This window comes from Canis aureus, chromosome 19 (genome assembly GCF_053574225.1).
Source record: "Canis aureus isolate CA01 chromosome 19, VMU_Caureus_v.1.0, whole genome shotgun sequence".
Lineage (NCBI taxonomy): Eukaryota > Metazoa > Chordata > Mammalia > Carnivora > Canidae > Canis > Canis aureus.
Genome location: NC_135629.1, coordinates 20232917 through 20260603, shown reverse-complemented (window position 1 = coordinate 20260603; position 27687 = coordinate 20232917). Strand labels below are relative to the sequence as shown.

At 42.6% G+C, this 27687-nt stretch overlaps 2 protein-coding genes and 1 long non-coding RNA gene across 4 annotated transcripts in view; 2 read left to right on the top strand and 1 right to left on the bottom strand.

Annotated features, from left to right (window-relative positions):
- Positions 1-8627, top strand: part of GXYLT2 (glucoside xylosyltransferase 2) — an 89180-nt gene extending 80553 nt beyond the window's left edge. Inside the window, exon 7 of the mRNA XM_077858054.1 lies at positions 5129-8627. Within this exon, the coding sequence (XP_077714180.1) occupies positions 5129-5311 (183 nt within the window). The 3' untranslated portion in view covers positions 5312-8627. The remainder of the gene's footprint in view (positions 1-5128) is intronic.
- LOC144289719 (uncharacterized) lies at positions 126-27687 on the bottom strand. Its single transcript, XR_013357630.1, has 3 exons — positions 27176-27687; positions 2218-2401; positions 126-328 (listed from the first exon to the last, which is right to left on the bottom strand). It is a non-coding gene; the product is annotated as an uncharacterized LOC144289719 (long non-coding RNA).
- PPP4R2 (protein phosphatase 4 regulatory subunit 2) overlaps positions 26620-27687 on the top strand; it is a 52411-nt gene continuing 51343 nt past the window's right edge. Inside the window, exon 1 of one of the 2 annotated variants that reach the window (XM_077858055.1) lies at positions 26620-26875. In XM_077858055.1, the coding sequence (XP_077714181.1) occupies positions 26842-26875 (34 nt within the window). In that variant the 5' untranslated portion in view covers positions 26620-26841. Of the gene's footprint in view, positions 26876-27357; positions 27511-27687 lie in introns of those variants that run through there. The other variant, XM_077858060.1, reaches the window with a different exon arrangement.

The window sequence follows — 27687 nt, the reverse complement described above, 5'->3', positions numbered from 1 at the left end:
TTCCCCAGAAGCATTGAGTTCTGCCCCTTTGCCCAATCTCAGTCACTGCTTCACTCTACCCACTGGCTCCCTCATCCCATATCCATTCTGAATCTTTACCAGCAAGCCACTCATTTTCTCTTGGTTCTTAAATAAGTTCACTTAAGAGGGAATTAAATACCAGAAAGAAACCCTGTGCCACTTGCCGTAACAGAGGGGAACGTGTTAGGGTAAAGGATGTAAGAACAAAATGATTTTGATTCTGAGTCCAGCCGAGTGTGTTGCCCAGTTGCCAGCATCCTGTTGAACAGTCAGCTGTGGAGGTGGTTGATGAGGATCACGGGACAAACTGAAAGTACAAATCGAGTCTTTATTTACAAACTGCAGAGGTGCAAGCCAGAGGAAAAAGAGGTCCCAACCCCCCTGTCCCCCCCCCCCCCATATTGTGTTTGTACCCAGCAGAGAGTACTATACTAACTGGTCCAGAAGATGCAGCCTAGAAGCAGAGATCATCTCAAGGTTCCTGCATCCTTATGGACCAGTAGGCAGGGGGAGGAGGAAGAAGAAGGGAAGGAGGGAGGAGTGGAAAGAGACCTCCTCCTTCCCTGGAGGCCTCCAAATGGAGGTGTCTGGGATAGGAATGCAGATATGCATCTGCGTGTGGCCTGCCCAGGGCAGGGGCCTGAGTTCTTGACCACAACCCCTTCAAGTAAACTACAGGCATTGTCTGCACCGAGTCTGGTGTCAGGAGGGCAGCTCCTCCCACCTTCCACAGGCCTGCCAGTAGCCCTGTCCTTCCCCAGGGTTGAGTCTGAAAGGCCACATGGAGGAGCTGGACTTCTCACAGCCTCAGGTCCTCTCTTACAACCTTGGAGAGATTGGTTAGCAAGTGTTGAGACATTAAAGATGCCCAGGAACTATCTTCTTGCAGTAAATGGGAAGGTTGAAAGAATCTTACTTTGGGGCTCACTACCTAAAATGCCAAATGTTGCCTGCTTTAACCTTTTTTTTTTTCTAAAGATTTTATTTATTCATGAGAGACACAGAGAGAGGAAGAGACCTAGACAGAGAGAAAAGCAGGCTCCCTGTGGGGGAGCCCGATGCGGGACTCTATCCCAGGACCCGGGATCACGCCCTGAGCCAAAGGCAGATGCTTAACCACTGAGCCACCCAGGTGCCCCTGCTTTTGCCTTTCACCCACACTTGGGGAAACACTGCTTTCCACATTGCTTTTTACCTTGAGATGGCTAGGGAAAACCAGCAATAGAGATTCGGCGATGTCCCTTTTGAAACGGTCATTGCAAGACATAGATAGAGTAGGGGTCAGCAAACTTGGGCCAGACCTTCCTTGCTGCCTGTGTTTGTAAGATGTGTGGGCTCTGAACAGTTTTGTAAATCACTGGGGGAAAAGGAAGACTATTTCACGACATGAGAAAATTATATACAATACAAATTTCAGCGTTCATAAATAAAGTGGTATCGGGACGCAGTGACAACCCATTCATTTCTGTGTTTGTCTGTGGCTGCTATCAAGCCACAATGCCAGAGATGTGCATTTATAACAAACTGTGTGACCCACAAAGTCTAAAATATTTACTGTCTAGCCCTTTATCGAAAAAATTTGCTGACCCCAGACATAAAGTATGTAGACTTAGAGGAGTTTTTCTTAAGAATCAAGGAGCCCTCGTGGTCTTACAAATGGGCTTTGGTGGGAGCAGATCCCGAGACACAAGAACACATTTTTGCATGTGTGAGAATTGTGCATCTTGCTAAAGAAAGTCTTTGGAATTCCCAGAATTTTCTCTGCAGGGAATGAGTTTAGCCGCATGTAAGCTAACACCAGCTTTCTTCTCCTGCATCTCCTGTTGTTGGTTTTCAAAGACCAGGTGATTTAATTACACAGAAAATTTGTCCTGCACTTAGTGATATCATCACTTTAGATATTCAAACACTGACCCCAGGGGCTGAGCCACTGAGGAGTACAAACACAAGTTAAATGAGTTTGCAGCAGTACATCAGAGCCGCTCTTGGGTTTCCTTTGTGATCTGTCAGCCCTAGTTTGGAATTGAGCAACTGTGATTCTTGAGTTACCATGTGTCTTGTTTGCTTTCTGGAGGAGCAGAAAGAAAGCCAAATAACTGGGCCGTAAATGATCCTGCCAAACATACTCAGCGATCACCCTCACGTGAGCTTAAAAGGACATTTGTACCAAGCATTTCAATCAAGAATATTACTAACCCCGTCCTGAAACAGGAACAAACACAGGCTCGCTCTTGGAAGACATGTGTCCCTTCTCCTTACAGGACTGCGCACTGCGTGTGGGGTCAGGGCTTGGCTCCGGGATTGACAGACCCCTCAATGCCAACATCCAATTTTTGTCCCTTTCCAGGGATTCATCATTCCTGGGCTTCAGTTTCCTCATCTGTGAAATGGAGATAATAATATTATCTACCTCATAAAATTGTTGTGAGGATTCCACAAAATGATGGGTTTAGGTTTTATTTACTTACTTACTTACTTACTTATTTAATTATTTATTTATTTATGTGTGAAAAAGAGCATGCCAGCTGGGGAGGAACAGAGGAGGAGGGAGGTGGAGGGGAAAGAATCTTCGGGAGACTCCACACTAAGCCAGCCCCAAGGTCTCATGACCTTGAGAGCATTGAGATCACGACCCTGAGATCATGACCTGAATGGAAATCAAGAGTCAGACACTCAACCAACTTCATGACCCAGCACCCCAAAATGATGTTTTTCTTAAACTTGGAGCACAGTGCCTACATAGGGTTGTGCTTAATAGTTAGAAGTTGTTTTGATGCTGGTAGTTTCACACTTACGTCCTTCCCTACCTTGCTCACATGGTCTCACTCCGTCTTGCTCTTCCTCTCTGACTATAAATACAACTTCTCTCACACACACTGTATTTCTTTCTCCCTTCATCTCTCTCTAAAAGTATTCTTCCCATCTGTCCCCATTGTCCCTCCATCTATCCCTCCATCTCTTCCCTCCTCTGTCTTTCACTTGTACGCACAAACCCTAAGCCTGTGTGTTTGTGTTTGTGCGAAGGAGAAGTGAGTCTTCTCCCTTTGGGACCGAAGGAAGTCATCTATCAAGTAGACATTCTGTCAGTAATTCTTGCAACCATCATCTATGACGAGCCTATTTTATGCAGGTACAAGTCTAGGTTCTAGGAATTGAGAAGTTAACAAGGCCAACAAAGCCTGGTCTTCATGAAGCATATACTGTGGGTGGAGGAAGCCAGGCAATACTCGTATAGACAAAGAAAGAAAGAAAAATTGTACCAGGCAGTGAAAGGTGTTAAAAGGGAACCAGAGCAGGGTGATAGGCTTCCCCTGTCACAGACAGGGAAGAGTGTTCGTGAGCTGGGGGCCTCCTCAAGCCTGATATGTGATTGGTAGAGGCAGCCATGGTGCAGTCTGGGGGGAGGTCCTGCTAAGAAGAAGAAGGAATAACCCAGGGAAAGTCCCAGAGGCAGGGAAGAGTTTGGTGTGCCCAAAGAGCAGGGAAGAGGCCAGGGTGACCAAGACACCAAGGAGAGTTCCAGATCACATGGAACCTTGAGGACAAAAGGGGAGTTAGGAATCTTATTTTAATTGCAGTGGGAAACACCTGCAGGAAAATAATACATTCTGATTTATGCTTTAAAAATATCACCCTGGTCACTCAGTGCAAGGAGGCAAGAGTGAGCACACAAGGGCTATTTATGAAGAGTCACTACAGCCTTCCAGGTGAGAGCTGGGGCTGGCATGCACTGCGGGCAGAGGGAAGGTAGGCAGTGGTGGCCACATGCAGACATTGTTGTAAAGACAAATTTTACAGTGCTTATTGATAGACTGGATGAAGGATATGGGGGAAAGAATGAACCAAGGATGACTCCCAGGTTTTGACCTATTCATTTCCTGTCACTAGGGAGAGTGTGACGATAAAGAAGGTGATCAGTGGTCTAAACTTGTGCTGAGAAAGAAAACAGTTGTCCCAAACATGGCCCTTCTTGTGTTACATAATGCATAATCTCCTTCTGGGAAGAAATTCACATTTCTGATAAACACGCTTAAGCAATATTTCTGATGAACTTTAAAGGGATTAAAACTTGTTCTAGGAAACCAGACACCCACCCACTCTGTTGCCAGGCAAGCATATACTGACCTTTCACCCTTCTTTTCTTCCTTTTTTTCCTAGTCTTTTTGTATAAAATTTCCTCGCCAACAATGAATCTTTGACTTGACCTACTAGAGGCCTTTTCCATTTCAACCGGATTGTAATAAAAATTTGAACATGCTCATAACCAAGTGGTCTGAAAGATTTATTTTGGAAAAATTCTGCTTATAAAGACTTTCCTTGGGAAAACAAGAGAAAAATCACATCATGTCAAATCAAAAGCCCAGTATTAAGTGGGCAGAAACCACCAACCAATATTTGGTACCTGAATTATTAAAAATGAAGTTCAGTAATGATAAATTTTACTAGTATCACCTAAACTCTTAACTTCATGAGATTACTATAGACGTAACCTAAAGTTTCTTCACTAAGATTCCAACAAATGGGCCCCTGGGTGGTTCAGTCGGTTAAGTGTCGGACTCTTGGTTTTGGCTCAGGTCGTGATCTCAGGGTCATGAATGGAGTCACACATCTGGCTCCCTGCTCAGAGGAGAGTCCCCTCTCCCCTTGAGATTCTCTCTCTCTTCCTTTGTCCCTCCTCACCTTGTGCTCTCTGTCTCTAAATTAAATCTTAAATAAGTTGTGACAAATGCAAAAAATATGAAGAATTCAATGTTATCTCGCAGTAGATTTCAAGTCTCTACTTGCCCCTTGCTTCTCCTCAGCAAGAGCATAAAATAGAGAATATCCTGTCCTTGAAGATATATTTTGGTCATAGATTTTAAGAGCTTTAAGGACCCAAGTAAATCTTTTTTTTTTTTTTGAAGTAAAGAAACTGAGGAAAATAAGTAATTGCCCAGGGTTGCACAGGGTTGAATCAGGTTTTGAATCTCCATCAAATGCCCAAGAACATCCAAACCTATGCTTGCATGTTTAATTCCCTGTCTCATTTTTTACTAAATGTAGTTTGTATTTAAAATGGCATTTCAGTCACTAAACATTTTGTTTCATTTTTTTAATCCTTTTTCAGTTTCCCTTTCAAGACAATCTCTTTCAATCCATGTATTACCCTCTCCAGCTGAAGTTTTTGGAGACTGTGCACACTTTATGTGGACGAATCCCACAAGTGTTTTTGAAGCAAATCGAGAAAACAATGAAAAGGGCTTATGAGAAACACGTCATCATCCATGTGGGCCCCAACCAGATGCACTGAATATTTTTCATATTGTCGCAAGTGGATTAGGCCTCTCGAGAATAAGGAAATGTTCATCTTTAAGCTGCCTGGATCTCTTTTGTGTGAATATTTAATGGTGCTCTCTGACAGTTGAGTTTAAAAGGCCTCGTTACATGTTGCTAAATTAGTTGCCCTTAAAAGGAAATATGCTTTAATTTTTTAAAAAATGCTATTTATCTCTGTTTTTTTGTTTTAAATTGTATTATTATTCACTTAACATTGTTCAAGCAGGTGGAGCTAGCTGTGAAAAGGAACTTTTGTGAGCCTTCCAATTCCTGTTAAATATCTGAGACAACGTCAGTGACATCTCATGTGGTGTATTAATCTAATATTCTTGAGACTCTCTCTATGCAATTGACTCCCCCATACCCCTCTTATAAAAGTAATACATGCTTGTTGTAGAACAGAAAAATGTTAAAAACCTGTAGGGAATACAGGTGGACCAAAATCAAAATTAGGTTAAGCATGACCCTCCCAACCAGTGAAAAGATCGTTATGTTAATGGGTAGTTTCTTCTAGCCTTTTCTCCTTACTGCTTTATTTATTTGCTGTCTGTCTTTCCCATTGTGACACATATCTGAAACAGGTCATTGAACCATTTGAGTAAAAGCTGGCCCCTCAGTAAAAGCTGAGATTTTTCTGTAGAGACAAAAATTTAGAGAAAATGATTATGGTTACAGGGCTTTATTTAAAACACGTGTGGCAGAGGTATTCAGATTTCAGCTGATTGGGCAGTGTTAAAGGATGAAGCAGATCTGGGAGTGTTTTTAAAGAAAAACTGTTTAGATTTGTGGATGATTAAATTATAAGAAATATTTATGCAACCATACCTTCTGGAAGGAAATTCAATAGTTGTGTTAGACCCAAGGGGTCAATTTAGCAAAGATGTGATTTTGTGTTTACACACAGACAAGACTATTTTCTCTCTTAACTTACTTAGTAGGTGTGACCTTCTCTCTTCTTTAAACTCTTGGTCAATAGGTGGAAATTAAAGGCCAACTCCAAACTTATGTGTACAGAATAGATGGTTCAGCTGATTCTATTGACAAGAAAATTCACTTCCTACCAGCCTTAGGAAGGTCTCTTTAAATTTTTTTCCTTCTCTAGGGTTACCTAGCTGTTAGCCAAGGAACCAGGCAGGTTTTATCACCTAGCTACAGTAGAGGAAATTCTATATTCCCCCAAGGGATCTGACTTAATCCCTAGTTGCTCCTGTAGCTGATATCAGGGTAAAGCATTTTGCATAATGCTGTATCGCAAAAACTTGTGCAGAAATAATCTTTGATGTTAGCAAGAGCCTAATGAACTTAGTAGGGGCCTGTATCATCTCTGTTGAGCAAATAAGGAAATTGTAACACAAAGAAACAAGCACACCCAATGCAATTGCTGTTCTGTAAGACATAGAGATATGTATAAGATGCATCCTGTTTTACAGAGAATTTTTTGAAAATAAAAATATTAAATCTTCTCATCATATATAGACAATTATGTAAAAAGTATAAAATGAAAAATAATATTTTGTTAATGCAGATGTGGTGTTCTAAATAGTGGAACCCAGTAGGATATCATAGGTACTATATTCACAGAAAAAGTCTTACCCGCCAAAAATATATGAAGATCTCTGTGCTCCAAAGAAATATATAGATATCAATTAATATGAGTATACAGCACCATTATGGTAGTAACAAATTCTAAAATGTTAGAGGAATAGCCTGTACTTTCCTTTTGGTCAGTTGGGCGGTCTGTGATTTGTTATTTCTGTTAAGGAAATTACCATTATGATGTGGAACTCTTCACTGTTATATTTTATGTTTCCTCAATTCACCATTAAAGGTGATGTCATTCGTTATTTTATATCTAAAGGCCATGGGGCAATTTTTGGATTGTCTTTTGGATGGGAGGAAAACACATCCTACATACCCACAAATGGAATTTTAGTGAAAGAGCCAGAATGTAAACATGATTCCCTGACTTCCATTTCAGTCTTTCAACTTGTTCAGCATGGCCAGTAAACCCTTACAAATGTCACTCAGATTTGTTAGTGACTTACGGACCTAAAGAAGTTCCTTTCATCCTTTGGTGAGTCCCACAAAAAAATCTGCTGTAAAGACTACAAATACAGGAACGCCTTTTCTTTTATGAGAGTCTGGTTTACCCACAACTCTTTAACTATTGGTTCTGGTCTAAATACACAGAACTGGATTCCAGCAAAGGGCTATGATAGAATTCTAGAACATTCTAGAATGATGCAGTATGAAAACGTGAAACCTTAGAATTTGGTGTGGTTTTTTTCCCTTGGAATTTCTTCATGATATCCTGAAATTCTAGTTGAGTTTGTGGAGAATTTGGAGAAAATTTGCTCTTCCAATCCCTGCTGCCTAAAAGTGCTAATTATTTTCTATTTAGAATGTTACCATGAGGCAATATTTTCTTTGCCTTTGGTAATTTCCAGACAAATATTACATTAGCGCCTTTGAAATCTGGGAACTGTAGATTTTAATTCAGTGGACTCCTAAATCATGCAGTCTGTGGTCTGAAGTTTGCCAAAGGTTGTGCTGCTCCATATGGCACATTGAATCTCTATGAGAAGAGCATGAGACTGGTTCATCTCCTCTTCTTGTTTCCTTCAGAATTCCGGTCAATGAATACAACTACAGAGTTCACTGGAGAATGAAAGAACACTTTCCAGTAGTAAAATATAACTATTTTTGTATGTATTGAGATTGAAACTTTCTGTAGTAGGATGACTAGAAATAAAATATTTTTCCTCTGAATTTTTTTCCAATACAAATCTCAGAAATTGTGACTTAGATTGAAAATTTCAACATTAAAAAAAAAATTAACTGCCTAGAAAATCTGTTTTAATTTTCCTTCAACTTCCTGAATGTCAGTTTAGCATTTAAGGGCGTAACACTCCAGCTATGCTATTTATTTGAAATCTCTATGACAGACTGAGTGCTTCCATTGCAAATTGTTGTGACTCTGATGGATTTACTATTTGAATGGATATTTATATGGACTCGCCAAAGTTTGAGAGTATTTATCTTATTACACTTATGGTATTCATAAAACAAGCAAGCCATATAAGACCTTACTTATTGACAGTCACAAAATAGTGCTCCAGTAATAATAATCATTCCAACCCACCAAGAAGAAAGGACAACATTCATACCAATTTAAGTTTGAGTATAAATATTGCCTGATATTTATACAAAAAAAAAAAAGATGGATGCCTGTGTTGGATGAGCCAACGTGAACGTGACTTCATGATGGAAAAATGTTGGGTGCCATGGAGGTACAAATTGTTATATCCTCATTGAATAGTATGGTAAGCAAGCTTCCTTAGGTTTTTCTGTTTCTTGGATCTACCCTTTCATCTTCCTTTTTTTTTTTCATTTTTACCTTTCCCTTCCTGTCTTTGATGTAAGCTACTGAGTAGTACCAAGAGACTTGGTGTTATTGATGGAGTGACAGAACTTGGAGACCCTTGTGTAGACAGAAGGAAGTTCTAATCCTTAGATGGAATCTATAAGAACTTTTCAAAAATTTTTAAAAATCACACAACACGTACAAAGGCATAGACACTCACCCACATGCCTTTTAAAGAAAGAGCCTCGTGAATCTGTCATGCTCTGTGAATTGAAGAATTATAGATAGCGACAGCTTAGTTCAACTCATTTCACAGTGGCTGTGCTGGTGTTTGAAGCTGATGAGATTTCTCTGCCAAACAGAGAAAGTTATCCTAGTTTCTGTTCTTCACAGGTCAAAACTGGAAATACTCTCTTGAGTCCTCAAAATAAAACACTTATGTGTGTGTGTGTCACCATCTGCATCAACATGTAAGAATCAGGTGTAGTTTCTGCATCATTAATTTTACACATTTGTATTGTCACTGAAAAGTGCACTCTTGATTATAGCTCCCAAGGAGACCCTGCATGGATTTTTTGTTTTATGTTGGAAGACTTATTTTTTAGTAATTTTTTTGGGGGGAAGAAATGAGCTTTTTTTTTAAAAGAAAAAAAAAGCAATACTCAAAGGAAAATGAATTGTTATAGCAAACTAAAAGAAACGGAAATATTATGATTTAATTACTTGTCTTTTTGAATGCCATCTCCTGTTTTACCTTTTTTTTTTTTAATTAAAAGCTTTAAAAAAAGATATGTCTTTCGGTGTTATTTTGGAAGTGTGTTTCTTTTCTTTCACAAGATTTCAAGTTTAAAGTTTTATAATACTGAATAGTAATATTTAAGTCCTTGCTTTTAAGAACTGGTAAAGAAATATTTGGTTTAGTGATGTTTTGTGTTTGAGATACAATGAGGAGAATTTGGAGGACGTGAAATCGGTTATCCCCATTCCTACATTTTATTTGGCAAAATTGAACTTGACTTGCTAAGCTAATAACACAAATCAAAAATGACTGAATTGCACAAAGAGTTTTTGAGTCTATATAAAGGTTTTTCCCCCAATCCATAGTCTCTTTTTCAGATCAGCACAAGGTACTCCATGCATCTACTGAGTTCCCATCTTATATTTTCAAACATTTTAAAATGCTAAGATACCTGGATATGGTTTTCTGGAATAACTGGGAACCCACATCCAATTATTATGTGACATATAAGCTTTAGGAACTACATGTAGACAACACTGAATCTAAGTCCTAGCCCCACCATTCTCAACCCTTACTGGCCTTTCTGCTTCAGACTTCCCATCTACTACAACAGGGCCAGGGATGACTCTCCTCCCAGACTGTGGTAAAGAATAAATATAGAAACAGGGAATTTCAGGTATGCCTGGGTGGCTCAGTGATTGAGTGTCTGCCTTTGGCTCAGGGCGTGATCCCGGGGTCCTGGGGTCGAGTCCTGCATCAGGCTCCCCACAGGGAGTGTGCTTCTCCTTCTGCCTATGTCTCTGCCTCTCTCCCTGTGTCTCTCATGAATAAATAAATAAAATCTCTCTAAAAAAAAAAAGAAGAAGAAACATGGAATTTCAAAATTTTAAAAATTCCTGTCTGTGGTCCTCTAAACTCCTCTAAGTAAATGGCTAACTGATTTTAAGGAGTATCGATTGCAGGAGTATCAGATTGAAGGAGTGGCAACCAATTTGTCTGCCCTGGTGTCAGAGGCGTACTTACCAGAGCATCCACATGCTGAAGTTCTGCTCGCCTCGTCTCTTTCCAGGAGCATAGGGGAACATGTTTGAAACTCACTGGCTTCTATAGTTTTACCTTTCCCAAAGCCATCCTATTTCGGTTGGGTACCTTATCGACTCCTTATGCTGAAGCACAGTTCAAAAGTAGCCTTCCGGTCATTCATCACAATCCCATGATATTCCCCTTCCTTCTCTTCCTCTGTTTTATAAGCTGGTAAATGTCACCAACGTCCACCTGATGCCTCATCACAGAAACTGGCCACTACTCTTGTCTGCACCTTCTCCCTCCTTGCACACCACCCTTCTCAATGACTCATCACTTCCCTACTAAAATAGCCCACTCCACATACCCGTGGTGGCAGCAGCAAAAGGTCTTCACATTGTAAGTGACCATACAAAACTTGAACTAGTACAGGAAGTGCAGGGGGTGTCTTGCTTATACTTCCAGAATATTAACTGAGTCAGTTTCCTGTATTTCTCTGCACTGTTGCCTCCATTCAAACCATTACTCTCTGGGGTCTTGTGATCTCTAGCCTGGACTGTTGTTCTAATGCCTGTCTCCTCTCTGCATTCACTTTGGCCCCCACCAAACTATAACCTACCCCACTTGTGTGAAGCTCTTCAGTGGTTCCCCTTTGCTCCTATGATAATATCCAAACTTCTTTCCAAACTGCTCAGAAAGGCCCTGTGTGGTCTACCTCCTGCCTATTTCTTGGCCTTGTTTGAGTTATTCTTCCCCATTCTCCTAATTGTCACTTTTGCTGGTTTGTTTTCTTTTAAGAAGCCAAGCCCGGGATCCCTGGGTGGCGCAGCGGTTTGGCGCCTGCCTTTGGCCCAGGGCGCGATCTTGGAGACCCGGGATCGAATCCCACATCGGGCTCCTGGTGCATGGAGCCTGCTTCTCCCTCTGCCTGTGTCTCTGCCTCTCTCTCTCTCTCTGTGACTATCATAAATAAATTAAAAAAAAAAAAAAAAAAAAAAAAAAAAGAAGCCAAGCCCTTACTCATCAAGGGGCTCTGCATGCGCTTGGAATCCTCCAACCTGCAAATTCACCTGACAAATTTCTAGTATCCTTCGGGTCTTGATTTAAATACCACTTTCTCGTGGAAGCCTCCTTAGATCCCCCCATAAGGGCAGGTCCTCCTCTTACACTCACATCAACCTGTACTTTCTCTTTTCAGTATGTATTGTAATAGTAACAATACTTACTGGGGTGAAACTTTTGGTTTATTGACTGCCTTTCCCACTAGACACAACGTTCCTAGAGAACATGTAATCTTTTCTGATCTTGTTCCCTGTTCTATGCATATCACCTAAACTCAATGACTAACACATTTCTGGTGCTCAAAATATATTTATTGAGAATGAAGTGATTCTGCTGTATCATGAACTGAGACCAGTTTATCCACAAAGCTTCATGACATACTGTATTGACTTGGAGTATTGTTCTCAAAACCTATTTTTCTTATAAATGTTCATTGTTCTGGGTTATAATATTTACCCTCTAAAGTCTCATTCATTGAAAGTATATAGATTCATTGAATTTCTTGGAGATTTACTTACTTGTCCAAAAAATGACATGGTGGGTTACATAATGTTTAAGTTCCTTCCTACTTAAATGTTCTGTGTTTCCATAATCTGTTTTTGATGGCTCTGTTGTGGACATTTGTGGGATTTTGGCTGCCTAGAAACCACACCACACCTGGTACCAATTTCTGCCTTAGTTAAAACTCTTTAAATTGCAAGTGACAGCAAATACAACTCAAATTAACACAGAGAAAGAGACACAGGGAGAGGGAGACAGAGAGAAAATATTGGCTCATGTAAGTGAAAAGTCCAGAAATAGCTCTGAATTCAAGGCTTCAATGATGCCAAGGGAAATGTATCATCTTAACAATGCTTTTTTTCATTAATATTTTATTGAAAACCACACATCTTTCTAGGATTCCAGCCATAAAATTTTCATGTCATTCCAATAGAATCATTCCATCTTTGGAAAAACACGTTGTCTTTATGTCCAGATGAAAAATGGTATTGTCAACCTGGGTCAAGACATCATGAAAATTGTTCTCCTGGTGTATGTTTTAAAACAACAATATATCTTTTTCCCCTCATTGAGAACTACTATTATCCAAATAAAGCTCTCCTACTAGAAACAATTCACCAACTAATAGGAATGGATGATGGGGTGGGGGAGGTGCATTCTCATAAACTGTTGGATAAGAGTGTTTTATCACCATCCCTCTGCTCCATAGTCCACATAGACTCTCAGAGGTGACAGTCAGAATCATGAGTGTAGAGTATCTTCTTAGGCTATGACTATAAAGAGACTCCTGGGAATGCCTGTGCCTGTCTCTTTACTGAGTACTTGATCTTATCAAAGTAATAGCACTTTTTTTTTATTTTTTTATTTATTTATTTTTTTTTAGAATTGCTACTTTGGGTCTAGTGACAAAGTGAGTCTAAATGTCATATTAGGAAATTGTTCTCCTGCATCTAAGTTATTATTATTAGAAATGATTGCAAGCATACAAAGTTAAAGGAAAAATAAAAGGGCTGATACTGGCTTTGGTATATTAAATGTTTAAAACTTGATAATTGTTTATAAGGGTTCCCCTGATACTTTGCTAGTGTTTGCATGTGCGTGGTGGTGCAGCAGAGAGTTAACATACAACTAAGAGGCTGTGTTCAAGTGAGAGGAAATTAAACTTCTCAAGGTTGCCATCTGTCTGTTTAGATCCCACAGTATCTGGCATGTAATGGATGACCAGTACAGCATGCCCCCCGCCCCCATTCCCTTAACACACATTATTTCCACACATGCCAGCTCAAAATCTAATTTCCAGCCCCTGTGACTCTGCACGAAGGCTCTTTTTCCACTGCAGTCTGCCCTGCTTACCCATGGGCAGGCAGGAAGTGTTGGAAAATTAACACATCTGAGAGTAGCCCTCAACCATTGATTGGTGGGAATTGGTGGATACATATCCCAGTTCCCTCTCCTCTCATGTTGGGTAACTCTTGATTATCTGTCCCAGAATTCTCCACTGAAAGCTCAAACCACTTACAGAGTAGTAACTTCTTGATAATATATTATTTATTGGCTTCCCTCCCTTGTCTCACTTTCCACTCTTCTACCATTGTTTCCTTAGATTTGGCCCCAAATAAACCACTTGTACTCAAATCTTTGTTTCATCATCTGCAGCTGAAAAATTTTTCATGTCAGTAAAAAATAAAATATCTATGATCTTATTATTAAAATAATTCTTCTCCTTCCTCCATTCTCCCCCCTTCCCTCTATCTTCCCCTTTTCCCTGTTCCTCCTCCTCTTCTTTTTCTTCTTCTTCCTCTTTGTCTTCTTCATCTCTGCTTCCATTTGGGGAAATTTGAATTCACCCCCCAGCCCCTGCACAAAATATTTGGAAATTAGCATTCTTAAATATCCTCCTATTGACTTTTCTCCCCTCACTGGATTTTATTAGTTATTATTATTTTATATGTTCAAGCTTTATAACATTTATGCTCTGGTCTATAGCATGGCTATTATCTCAATTATATTAAAAATGAACATAGTTGGGTGACTGATTTTATTCATCTCTAAAGATTCCCAAATACTTTGAGTTCTAGCCCTTATTTCCTTTTTATAAGGTATTCATTTTAAATACACTGTATTTTGGACTTGAGTTTTTATTTTGTTTGTTGTGTTTATGACATATTTAGCTACTCATTAATATTTTTGTACAACCTTGTTACAGTAATAATGGAAATACCATAAACTACTCATATTAAAAGGTACAATTTGATTGGTTGTAACTTATGTATGTTGAAATCAATGTAACAAATATTTTCATCACCTCTAACATTTTGTAATAGTCTAATTGTCTCTTTTTAAAAGATTTTATATATTTATTCATGAGAGACACAGAGAGAGAGTCAGAGACATACATAGGCAGAGGGAGAAGTAGGCTTTCCGCAGGGGGCCTGACACAGGACTCAATCCCAGGACCCTGGGATAGTGACCTGAACTGAGGCAGATGCTCAACCACTGAGCCACCCAGGTATCTCATCTCTTCCCCTTTTGATCTATCTCTTCCTCCATCCCTGTCCCTGGCTAACCACTGATCTCTTTCCTATTACTGTACATGAGTTTGCAGGTTCCAGGATTTTATATAAATGAAGTCATACAGTATGTGTTCTTTTTGTTTGACTTCTTTTACTCAGCATAATTGAGATTAACCCACATTGTTGCAGGTATCAATAGTTCATTCCTTTCCATTGTGGAGTAATATTTCTTTCTATGGATTAACCATCGTATGTTTGTTCATTCTCCTGTTGATGGATTTGATTATCTTCAGTTTTGGACTTTACAAATAAAGCTGTTATGGACGTTGATGAACAAGTTTTTGGACTTTTAAAATTATTTCTCTTGGGCAAAAATTAGGAGTGATGGAAGGTGAGTAGTACAGTAGGTATACGTTTAACTTTTCAAGGAACTGCTCAACTGTTTCCCAAATTGGTTGTACCATTTACATTCCCACTAGCAGTTCCAGTTGCTCCACATCCTTGCCAAGATTGTGTGGACACTCTGTTAATTTTACCCAATCTAGTGAGTATAAAGTGATGCCTTATTATGATTTTAAGTTGCCTTTTCCTAGTGACTAATGATAGTATCAGCTCCTTTATTCATTTGACATTCATATGTCTTCATGGGTAAAATGTTCAAACCTCTTGCCCATTTTTTTTTAATTGGGTTGTTAATGTCTTACTACTAAATTTGGGTGGCCTTTACATGGTCTCATTATAAGTCCTTTAGTATATGTGTTGGAAGCACTTTTTCTTAGTCTATGGTTGCCCTTTTGTTTTCTTAATGGTGCTCCATTAATGCATTTCCCAAGAGCAAAAATTTTTATGTTGGTAAAGCCCAATTTGTCAATTTTTTTCTTTTTCTGTTTTATGCTTTGTGTTTTAAGAAGTGATGGCCTATCCCAACTTGCAAAGATTTTCTCCTGTGTTTTCATCAGGACATTTTATAGTTTTAGGTTGTATACTGTAGGGTCTGAATGTTCATGTCCCTCCAAAATCCATATGTTGCAATCCTAACCCCCATGTGAGGGTATTAGAAGGTGTGTCCTTTGATAGGTCATTAAGTCATGAGAGTAGATTAATGCCCTTATAAAGAAGAAACATGAGAGACATTATTTCTCTCACAGCCATGTAAAGAATATATAATCCATTTTTAGTTAATTTTTATGTATATGGCAAGAGATAAGGGTTGACATTCATTGATTCTTGTATGGTATTCTGGTGTTTCAACAATTGATCCTACTAACTTGTGTTTAGCTAGACATTAATATAAGATCAATATTGGATAAAGACACAATCAAAGGCAATAGGCTTTTGCATTCATTCATTCATTTAATTAACATTTATTGTGATCTATTAAGTACTAAAGTCACCAGAAGGCTTTGGAGACACATGATAAATAAAATACAACCCCAAACTTCAAATAGATTACTTTTTTTTTTTTTTTTTTAAGTTGGCTCCATGCCCAGTGTGGAGCCCAATGCAGGGCCTGAACTTATGACTCTGCAATCAAGACCTGACCATGGGGTGCCTGGGTGGCTCAGTCAGTAAAGGGTATGCTTTGGCTCGGGTCATGATCCCAGAGTTCTGGAATGGAGCAGGGAACCTGCTTCTCCCTCTCCCCCTTGCTTGTGCTCTCTCTCTCTCTTTCTCTCTTGCTATCTCTCCCTCTCAAACAAATAAATAATCAAAAAAAAAACAAGAACAAAAACCTGAGCTTAAGACCTGAGCTGAGACCAAGAGTCAGATGCTCAACCGAGCTACCCACACGGTCCCCCAAATAGACTACATTTTAATTGAAGAAATAAATATAAAATTACAATGTGATAGGAGAAAAATATACTGGAGCTGTGTATTCATATCAATTTAAAAAGTCACAGCTAGCTAACATTTTAAAAAAATGAAATAGAATATCAGAGTGCATATTAATGGCACATGTGAAGGCCTGAATAGTTACAGCAAATTCCGGGAATGGTTAGAAGTTTTCTGTGCCAAAAGAAAAGAGCCAGATGGATGTCCCAGGGTAGAGAGTGGGTGGAACAAGATAAGACCGAAAAGATAGGCTGGGGAGATACTACAAAGGACTTTTACAACATAGTAATAAGATTAGCTTGAGTCCCTGGCCTTTGTTTCTCAAAGTGTGGTCCCAAGAGATTACTTTATTAGAATCTACTTGGGCAGTGGCTCTGAGGGTGTTGTTCCTGAACAAGTAGCATCAGCATTACCTGGGAAGTTGTTAGAAATATCAAACTTGGGCCCCATTCCAGATCTGCATCAGAAGTTTTGGGAGGGAGGCCCAGACATCTGTGTTTTAATAAGCCCTCCAGGAAGTTCTGCAGACTGACGTTTGAGAACCACTGACTTAGGAGTTTGCTAAAATGGGGATTCCTGGCTCTCACTCCAGGCCTGCTAAATCAGAATCTCTGGGATAAGGACCCAGAATACCTATTTTTATCAAGCTTTCCTAGTAATTCTAACTCATTCTAAGTTTTGAGAATAATGGGTCTATGTGGCATGTCATCAGTCATAGATTTTAAGTTGGTAGAGGAAACGACAGGAACTAGGACACTGGTAAAAGAAGAGTATGCCACTTGAGGCTCCTAGGAAAGACGACTAGACAAGAAAACATGGTGACTTTGACAAAGATAAGTTGAATCATGCCATCACCTTACTCAAAACATTGCACGATAGATGAGAACCAAACTGTGTAGGATGTCTCCACAGGACCCACAGTGCCTGGCCTTCCCTTTGCTGCCCCGGCTCTCTTCTCCATTCACCCATGGTGCTCCAGCCCTCTACCAATTTCCTACAACATACTATGTCCTTTCCTTTCTCAAAGCCTTTGTCTCTCATTTCCCCAACTCTTCCCCAACATGGCTTAGATCTCAACGTAAATGTCACGTCTCCAGAGACACTTACTCTGATCACCCAAACAGATTGGCCTGCCCACATGGCCCTCATACCATACTATCTGTTTATTTCCTTCACACTGCTTACTATGATCTGCAACACCTGGGTTTTTATGCAATTGTCTACTTCCTTTATATTTGTCCTACTAGACTGTAAGATTCATGAGGACAAGGATCCTGTCTGCCTTGTTCACTGCTATCTCCACAGAGGAGTTCCTGGTGTAAAAGTACACACTAAGGAAATATTCAGGCCTGAGAATTTCCTTGGGTCAGCTTTGGGTTCCAAGTTTGTGACTTTGCTGGTAGAGGCTGATCCCTTCCCTACCCAATATACTCCACACCCTCCCACCTCCACGATACAATCCACATGTGATCAGGCAATTGCAAATGTGGCATACCTGTGACAAGCCAGAAAATAGCCAAATCCGAGAAAAGCAAGGGCTTCATCCTAAGTGGGGAGTGTCCCCATAGGTTGAGGGTATATCCTGGATGCCAGTGAGGTTGGAACAGCTTGAAGAAGTACTTTGAAAGCAGGGATGGGAGATGAAGTTGGAGGGATGTGGAATGGCCAAGTAGCCCACTGCAAGGACTGTGGCTTTTACTCTGAATGAAATGAGGAGTGACTGCAGGGTTACTTTGAGCAGAGGCATGACATGATCTGATCTTGTTAAAAGGACCCTTGCTGCCATGTTGAAATCAAGGATGGAAGGAGGAGAGCTGTTGGAGGCTGTTGTAATAATATAGGTGAGACATGTAAACACCTAATAAACATCTGGAAAGACTTACAGAGAGCTCACTACACTTCCAACAGCTGTGATGGGTATTGGGTCGGGGGGAGGGTCATAAGAGACTTTTGCTTGTCCTGTATTCTTTGAATTGCTTTATGAAATGTTATTTATGAACTATTGGAGAAGTTAGAAGTTACCAGTATTATTTTTATTATAAATACTAATAATTTTTACTCTTTCCTCCTGAATAATTCAGTCTCAGGGCAGTCAAGTGTGGCCAAGAAAAGTAGGAATCTGCAAAAGAGTGGGAGAAGGTAGTCTGGTGCAGGGTGTCAGAGCCCAAGAGAGGTAAGAAAGGCCACTGTTAAAGGGATTGGCAATGGTAACAGGTTGGTCGTGTACCAGGAAGATTGATCCAATAAATAAATATATTGTGGATAATGGCAGCAGGATTTTTACTGTTGGAGTCTGATACATATGGAGAGGGAGAAAACTAGAATGAATCCCCCAGTGTTGGATTAGAATTGGAAGCTGTGAATTTTTGGTTCCAAATATATGTTCATATAGATAGATATAGAAATAAATGTATTTGTGGATGTGTGTGTATGTGCATGAATACATGTGTATACTCTGTAGCTCTGTCTGCCAATAGGGTCTGAGAGCAATAACATATTAATGGCAATGAACACCCTACCAGTCTTGTCTAGACTCCTAAATAGCATTCTCCACTAAAAGGAATCAGGACTTGAAGAAATGTCTAATTCCAGGGCTGCAGAAGGGAAGATGCAAGATGAGCCTGAAATAGTGATTTATACCAGAAAATGAAGATGTACTCTAAGAATGATGGGGCCATGTCAAAAAGATGCAGAAGCCAGCTGGATGAAGGTCCTACTGGCCAAGTCTAGAACAATTTGGGTATCAAAATAAATAATGATAGTAATGAATTATGACCCACTGAATAGGAATCCATGAGTCCAAATTAATATAAATTTTAAAAATGAATAAATGTGAGATAATGCTTTCCTTATGTTATATTGCCAACTTACAACTGTAAAAGGAATGATGGAATTAGAAAACCACCATTTGGCAATCATCATAGTAAAACTTAATTCAACGAAGAAACATCAAGGGATATGAAAACTGAAGAGTGAAAGTTTAATGATATGTGGAGTATTTACAAAGTTGCAAGGTCCATCACCACAAAGCACTTTTAATTACTATTGCGGGCTGAATGGTAGCCCCCCAAATAATATGTCCATGTCCTAGAACCTGGAAGCTGTGATTGTTACCTTATTGGGAAAAAGGGTCTTTGCAGATGTCATTTAAGAATCTTGAGCTGAAAAAAAAAAAAAAAAAAAATCTTGAGCTGAGGGCAGCCCCGGGGGCTCAGCGGTTTAGCGCCACCTTCATCCCAGGGCGTGATCCTGGAGATCCGGATCGAGTTCCACGTCAGGCTCCTTGCATGGAGCTTGCTTCTCCCTCTGCCTGTGTCTCTGCCTCTCTTTCTCTGTCTCTCTGTCTCTCTCTCTCTCTGTCTCTCATAAATAAATAAATAAATAAATAAATAAAATATCTTTAAAAAAAGAATCTTGAGCTGAGGAGATCATTCTGGATTATCCAGGTGGCCTCTAAATCCAATAACTAGTGTCCATTTAAGAGTAGGGTCAAGGGAGATTTGACAGATGAAGAGGCAAGTGACCATGGAGGCAAAGTTTGTACTGATGCAGGCAGCCACATGTCAGGGAGTGCCAGCAGTCAGCAGAGGCCAGAAGCAGTAAAGAATGGATTCTCCTGGACGCCTGGTTGGCTCAGAAGTTGAGCATCTGCCTTTGGCTCAGATTGTGATCCCAAGTTCTGCATCAGGCTCCCTGCACGGAGCCTACTTCTCCCTCTGCCTGTGTCTCTGCCTCTCTCTGTGTCTCTCATGAATAGATAAATAAAATCTTAAAAAAAAAAAAAAAAAAAAGAATGGATTCTCCACTAGAGCCTCCAGAGGGGGTGCAATCCCACAGATACTGTGACTTTGGATTCCTGGCCTCCAGAAATGTGAGGAAATACATTTCTGCTGTTATAAGCTACCCAGTTTGGGGTAACTTGTTGCAGCAACTTCAGTAAACTAACACAATGACAAAGAGGAAAAAAGCAATATCACAGAAGAGAAATCTGCAGGTACTACCTTAATCGCATGATCCAAGTGAACGTCTCGATAATGAGACAAATTGAAATTGTGGGCCACCTGCTAGGATGGAAGCAGAAGAATACGGCATCCCTTCTGTGACATGCCTGCCAGAGATGTGTCACCTGAATCTAATGAGGAAATATCGCACAAACCCCAAATGAGAGGCAGTCTACAATTCTGGTCTTCAACATGGTCAAGGTAATGGAAATCCAGGAAAGACTGTGGCTTCCTCAGGCTGAAGGAGACCAAAAAGACCGAACAACTGAATGTAACATGTACTTCAGGACTGGATCCTTCTCTTAGAAAGGATGTAGTAAGTCAATTAGTACAACTTAAATAAAGTCTGGGGATCAAATGGAGATAATCTATCAATGGTAACTCCTTGATCTTTTTAAAAAATATTTTATTTATTTATTCATGAGAGACAAAGAGAGAGAGGCAGAGACATAGGCAGAGGGAGAAGCAGGCTCCCTGTGGGGAGCCTGATGGAGGACTTGATCCCAGGACCCCAGGATCATGACCTGAGCCAAAGGCAGATGCCCAACCACTGAGCCACCCAGATGCTCCTCAAGTGTTTTTTTTTAATTATTTGTGTTGTATTTGCAACTTATTTGTGAGTTTGAAATTATTTTTTTAAAAAGGAAACAGAATCACAAAGATTATTTTTGTAATTCGTAACCTAAGTAACAACGATAGCTACTGTTGACTGAATCAGATCACCTGCTTAATTCTCACAGCAAAGCTATGAGTTAGGTACTAATACCGTCTCCAATTTGCAGTTGAGGAAGTTGGGGCATTTTGATATTAATCATTTACCAATGTTCACACAGCTAGGAGGTGATAAGCCAGAAATTAAACCCAGATCTGTTTGATGTTAGACTCTTTTCTTTTAAGCAGTACACCATTCCATTTTATCATATTCAATTATTGGATATTGTATGTGTATACGCATTAGTCAAGGTTCTGTGGAGAAACAGAAACAATATGGTTGTGTGTGTGTGTGTGTGTGTGTGTGTGTTCATTTAATATAATGAATTGGTTTGCAATAATTGGTGATTATGGAGGCGAAAGGCCCCAAAATCTGCAGGGTCAATCTGCAAGCTGGAGACCCAGGAAAGCCAATAGTTTAATTCCAGTCTGAGTCTGAAGGCCCAGGAGAGCCAGTGTTGTAATTCTAGTTCAAAGGCCAGTAGACCTGAGACCCGGAAAGAGTCAGTGTTTCAGCTTGAATCCAAAGGCAGGAAAAAAAGCCAATGACCCAGTTAAAAAACCATAGGGGCAGGAAGAATTTTCTTTTACTTGGTGGGGTAGGAGGGAGGGAGGGAGGTGTTAGCTTTTTGTTCTATTCAGGCTCTCAACTGATTGGATGAGGCCCACTTACATTAGGGAGGGCAGTCTGCTTTACAGTCTACTGGTTTAAATCCAAAAACACTCAGAAGGGCAGCCCGGGTAGTTCAGCAGTTTAGCGCCGCCTTCAGCCCAGGGCCTGATCCTGGAGACCCAGGATTGAGTCCTGTGTCAGGCTTCCTGCATGGAGCCTGCTTCTCCCTCTGTCTGTGTCTCTGCCTCTCTCTGTGTATCTCATGAATGAATAAATAAATTTTTAAAAAATCTTAAAAAAGACTCTTCTAAAACAAAACAAAACACAAAACGGAATAACATTGACTGAATATCTGGGCACTCTGTGGCCCAGACAAGGTTGACATGCAAAATGAATGATCACAGCGTATATACATATATGAGAGAAAGAGAAAGAGAGGAAGAGCCTAGGCAAAAAAAAAAAAAAAAGTGGACTTTGATAGCAAGAATTGATTGGAACCTATCTAGCCCTGCCTGAGGGAGAGAGGGACATGCAATTTCTTGCCTGTACTGGAAGACTGTACTCTCACATAGGATGATGGGATTGTGTTTCTAAACAACACCCACAGTCAGGATGAACTTTCTCTCAGATTACTCATTGGCTTGGGCTCCACGGGGCACCATCCTGCCTCCTGTGTGAGTTTGGTAAGGGCCAATCAGGCCCCTTCTTGTAGTCATCTTTGGGGGTCTCTGGTCACCACATCCCCTACTTTTCTGGGAATTCTCCATTGCCTGGCCCTGCTGCCCCACATTCATGGTCAAAGCATTCAGGTTTACACCAGGAGAACCTACATTCCAGGCCACAGCTGAGTGGGTACTTGGCCCAAGTCGGATTATGACTGGGAGATACTGGTCAGTCATCTTAGCGAGTCCTTGGAAATAAGAGCATCTTTTTGAGAGCAGTAAACACTGATTCAGAGAGATAAGGAGAGAAAAAGATGTGCAGAGCTGAAGAAGAGCACGTCTCATGGGTGTGGTGGGGAGTCTTGGATCCCATTAAATACCCTTCTCTCCTAATAAATTCCCCTTTTCTTTCACACAATTAGAAGCAAACTCCTGTCATCACAGTCCACCTTAATTAAGTCATCCACCCAGGCAGCCCTTACTACGCTTTGCCAGCCTCCTCTCCTGTCGGGACTCTTCAGCCCAACACGGCTGCCATCAACAATCACATCCCTCATGGTGCCAGAGAAAACAACCCAGGGTCTTTCCTTTTTTTTTTTTTTTTTTTAACCCAGGGTCTTTCCAAGCAGACCTTTTGTTACCCTTATTTTCAATAAGACAAAATAAAAACCTGTTAGCTCTTGAAAGTGTCTAGAAAAAAGTTAACCCTGGTGATATGTGAAGCTACCCACGTATTTAGAAAAATGTATTCACCTTCATTTGTCCGTATTCCTACCTCAGCTTCATCTTAATATCTGCCGTGGGGTACAAATGAGGACTAAAAGGCATGAATAAAAGGTCATGAAAATCAAAGCACCTCCATGGCTTTTTATACTGGTATTTTAACCTGCCCTATTCCCTGTTCTCCAACCCTTGCAGATGCCGTATGGCTTTTCCAGACTTTTCCAGAACCCTCTGTACTCATCCCTTTCCACAGACTCATCTCAGAGGGATGGCCAAACTCCAGTAATTCTCTGTGGGGTTATAAGAACATCCTTGCACATTTTCTCTGACATAGACGTTTTCTTCCTCCCATTTTGCTGTCTCCTTCTTCCACTTCCTACCGTGAATCTATCTTCTCAAGTTCAGCTTTTTCTCTCCTGCATACACTCAAAGCAATGGGCCAGTCCTCCTGCATGTTCATGTTTGCTTAAAGTCCATCATTTCCCCAGTACCTAGGCGGGCATCAAGGACTGTTTGCTTGGTTAATACCACTCTCTCTGCCTGGAAGCTTCTTCCCTATTGGTGGGAATCTTTCACAACCTTTAGGTGAGGCCCTTTTAAAAGGCATCTTCTATCCCTGCCTGGAGGAAATTTCACAGCCCTTACACCACCTGATTTGCATACTTGCCTTTTACTTTGCCCCAAAGTCTGGGCTCACACCTTATCTCTCTGGGCAGTTTGCTATCTCCTTGAGGGCAAGAAAGATTTCTTTCTTTTTTCTTTTTTAAAAGATCTTATTTATTTATTCATGAGAGACATAAAGAGAGAGGCAGAGACCTAGGCAGAGGGAGAGAGGTAGGCTTCCTGCAGGGAAGGGAGCCTGATGCAAGACTCGATCTCAGGACCCTGGGATCATGACCTGAGCTGAAAGCAGATGCTTAACCACTGAGCCACCCAGGTGTCCCGGGATTGAATTTATGACTCTTTAGAAGCCATCTAGTTCATTCTGGTTTCAAAGCTTGTGTATCTGTGGCTTTTCTGTTTTCAAACTTCTCTCCACTTCAATTGGCTACCTTCCACTCATAATTCAGGTCTCAGCTTAAACACTAGTTCCTCCTGGGATACTTTCCCTTATTCCCTTAGCCTGTCACTGTTTTGTGTACTTTACCTCCTATCACAGACTTTCTCCCACATTTGGAAGTCAAGACATCTCCAAGTGAGGGGAACCACTGATGAAAAGGGGCAAAGCAAAATGAAAGAAATTAGCATGGTATGTTCTCTAACCAAGACAACTTTTTGTGATAATGGGATTTTCTTTAGTTTTTAAAAAAGATTTGAGAGTATGTGTGTGTACAGGGGGAGGGGCAGAGGGAAAGGGAAAGAATCTCAAGCAGACTCCCTGCTGAGCGCCGAGCCCTAGGACCCAGAGCTCCATCTCACCATCATGAGATCGTGACCTGAGCCCAAATCAAGAGTCAGCTGCTTAACCAACTGAGCCACCCAGGCGCCCTGATAATGGGATCTTCTTGATCTGTGCTGCATAATACAGAAACCACTAGCCACATGTGTCTACTAAGCTCTTGAAATGTGGGTAGTGTGACTGAGAAATGAATTTTATTGAGAAACTCAAGAACTGAATTTTAGATTTAAAAAAAAATTAATTAATTAAAATGTAAATACCCACACCTGGCTAGTAGTAACTATATTGTCTCACACAGGTCTTACAAAAGAGAGACCTGCCTGAACAGAGGACAGGGTGGTAGAGAGAAGGGGAGGCTAGGCTTTGCTATCTAGAGAACAGGCCAAAAAAAAAAAAAAAAAAGAGAATAGGCCCCTTCAGACTAGAAGGGACCACGATAAAAACTAAATCTAGCGCGTGGTAACTGTGTATATTTGATGATGCCACCCTCATACATTCCCCTGCAAGGCTATTTAGGTAGATGCTCTGAACAATGAAAGGGTCTAAAGACACAAGGGACTGGTTCTCTGATGGCAAAATGAGAAGTATTTTGGGTTTGGGGAGCTTTTGCCTACATCTGCCACCCAGGGTCAGGGTCAGAGCCATTATCTTTAAGAGGGTCAGCAGTTCTAAGGGCTGTGTCCAAATCTGTACCTTCTAAGACAAGTCAAAAATAGCCTTCTTTCCACCCTCCCTTCTTCCCTCTTCCCCTTCCTTTGGTGGCTTTGTGCTAGGCTTTCAGAAGACAAGGTGGAACACAATTCAGCATCTTTTCCCTGAAAAGCTCAGAGATCAGTGAAGGTAGTAACAATGACCACGCTGGCCGGGAGCCAGATGTTCTGGGTTCTGGTTGCCCTCTGGCCAGGCTAGCTTTCTACATCTCAGCTTTCCCATTTGAGAAATGTCAGGGTTGGAGAGGACTTCTGAGGTCCCGCCCTCCCTAACTTCCTGGGTGCTTATGTAATGCAACCCAAATCACGAAGACAATAAAAACAGCAGCCACGTTAACCAAGGGCTTGCGAGTTCCAGGCACCGTGCTCAGGGCTTCATGTTCACCGTTTCACTCAAGCCTCGGGGGTGTTTCACAATCCCTCCTTTTGTAGGTGAAGAAACTGAGGCTCTGAGAGTTTAAATAACCGGGGGGGGGGGGGGGCAGGGTCCCACGGGAAGCAGTAGAAGTGGGCTTTGAATCCAGGTGGTCCCAGTCCCTAAATGCTTAATCTCTTTGTTGTATGCATTGCCTTTCTTCAAGGTGGGTCAGTGCCGCGCGTTGGGTTCCGGCAGGGAGGTATTCTTGGTACGATTATTAATAACACTGAAGGGTTTTTTTTTTTAAAAAATCTATTCATTCATGATAGACATGGAGGGGGGTGCAGAGACACAGGCAGAGGGAGAAGCAGGCTCCTTGCAGGGAGCCAGATGCGGGTCTTGATCCCAGGTCTCCAGCATCACGCCCCGGGGCCAAAGGCAGGCGCTAAACCTATGAGCCACCCGAGCTGCCCCCTGAAGGTCTTTTTTTTTTTTTTCTTTTAAGATTTGTTTATTTATTTATGATAGACAGAGAGAGAGGCAGAGACACAGGAGGAGGGAGAAGCAGGCTCCACGCAGGGAGTCCGACGCGGGACTCGATCCCGGGACTCCAGGATCGCGCCCTGGGCCAAAGGCAGGCGCTCAACCGCTGCGCCCCCCGGGCTGCCCCCCGGAGGGGGGGTCCTGTTTGAACGCACCTTCTGACGGCTGTGTGCACCCAGTCACTTAAATCTCCGAGCACCTGCACGCGGAGGTCGACACTCATTGCACGGACAGGGAGAGTAGGTAAGGCTCAGAGAGGCTCCGCAAATTGCTCAGCATCACGCCGCCATAGCAACCGGCAGGGACTCGCGTTCAGGGAGCCGGCCCGCGCCCGCCCGCCCGCCCGCGGGGCCGCGAGCTCAGCCCGGGCTCGCCGGGGGTCGCCCCCAGGGGGCGGGCGGGGCGGCGCGGGCCCGCGGGCGCTCCGGGGCTGCCTCGGCCGCGCACGCGCTCTCGGGCTCCGGGCCGGGGCGCGCGGCGGGCGCGAGGACGGCGGCGGGGAGCGTGCGCGCCGTGACGTGCCGGGCGCCATGTTGGAGGGCTGGTGGTAGCGGCTCGGGGAGGTGCTCGCTCGCTCGGTCTCGCTCTCTCGCTCGCTTCCCCCGGCTCCCTTCGGTGCCCCCCCCGGTCGCCTGCGTGCCGGAGTGTGTGCGAGGGAGGGGGAGGGCGTCGGGGGGGTGGGGGGAGGCGTTCCGGTCCCCGGGAGACCCGCGGAGGGAGGCGGAGGCTGCGAGGGACTCCGGGAAGCCATGGACGTCGAGAGGCTGCAGGAGGCGCTGAAAGGTGGGGGTAGCTGCCCCCTCTCCCTTGCTCCGCACCCTCCGCGGCCCCCCGGTCCTCTCTTCCAGGGCCGGGGGGCCCCGAGGCCCCGGCCGGGGGGGGGGGCGCCTCCGCGGTTCCCATCCCCCTCCCACCTCCCCAGGGGCGGGGAGCCCTGTGGGCAGCTCCCTCCCGCCCCGCTCTGGGCTTTGTGTCGGCCGCCGGCGTCTGGGCTGGGGGAGGGGAGCCGGGGAGGCTCCGGCAGGGGCCCCAGCGTCCCGCCCACCCTTCCGGGGAGACGCCGTGTGCCCGCAGCCCCCTTACCGGCAGGCTCCGTGTTCCGTCAGGCCCCCGCACGCCGGGCGTCGGGTTGGGAGGAAAAGTAGAAGGTTTGGGGTGAGGGGGGTGGGGTGCGAGGGAGAGGGCGGCCGAGCAACTTTAAAGTGTCTCAGGAAGTCTTTTTTCAGCGCTTCTGAAGTCCTTCCTGCACGCGCCCTAATTCCGAGGGGGTCGCCTTGGCGGCTCTCGGTCGCCCGCCTTCCACGCAACAGGCTTGGGAACGCCGTGGTTCCCAAACTTAGAGTCGCGTGTGGTTTTTCCAGCGTTTTCACCACAAGGCATGTCGACACGCGAAGTCCTGTGGAAAACGGCTGCACGAGGTAGCTGCAGGCCAAGACGATCAGCAGTTTGCGGGGCTTTTTCCGTGGGGCCTCAGATCTGTATTTTAATCAGCGGCCCAGAGGCTTCTGTTGGTGTTCCCCTGGACCGCACTTTGAGAAACAGCGCCTCAAGGATGATTTATGGAGCAGCTGAGTGCCCCCTTTAGGAGGATTCTT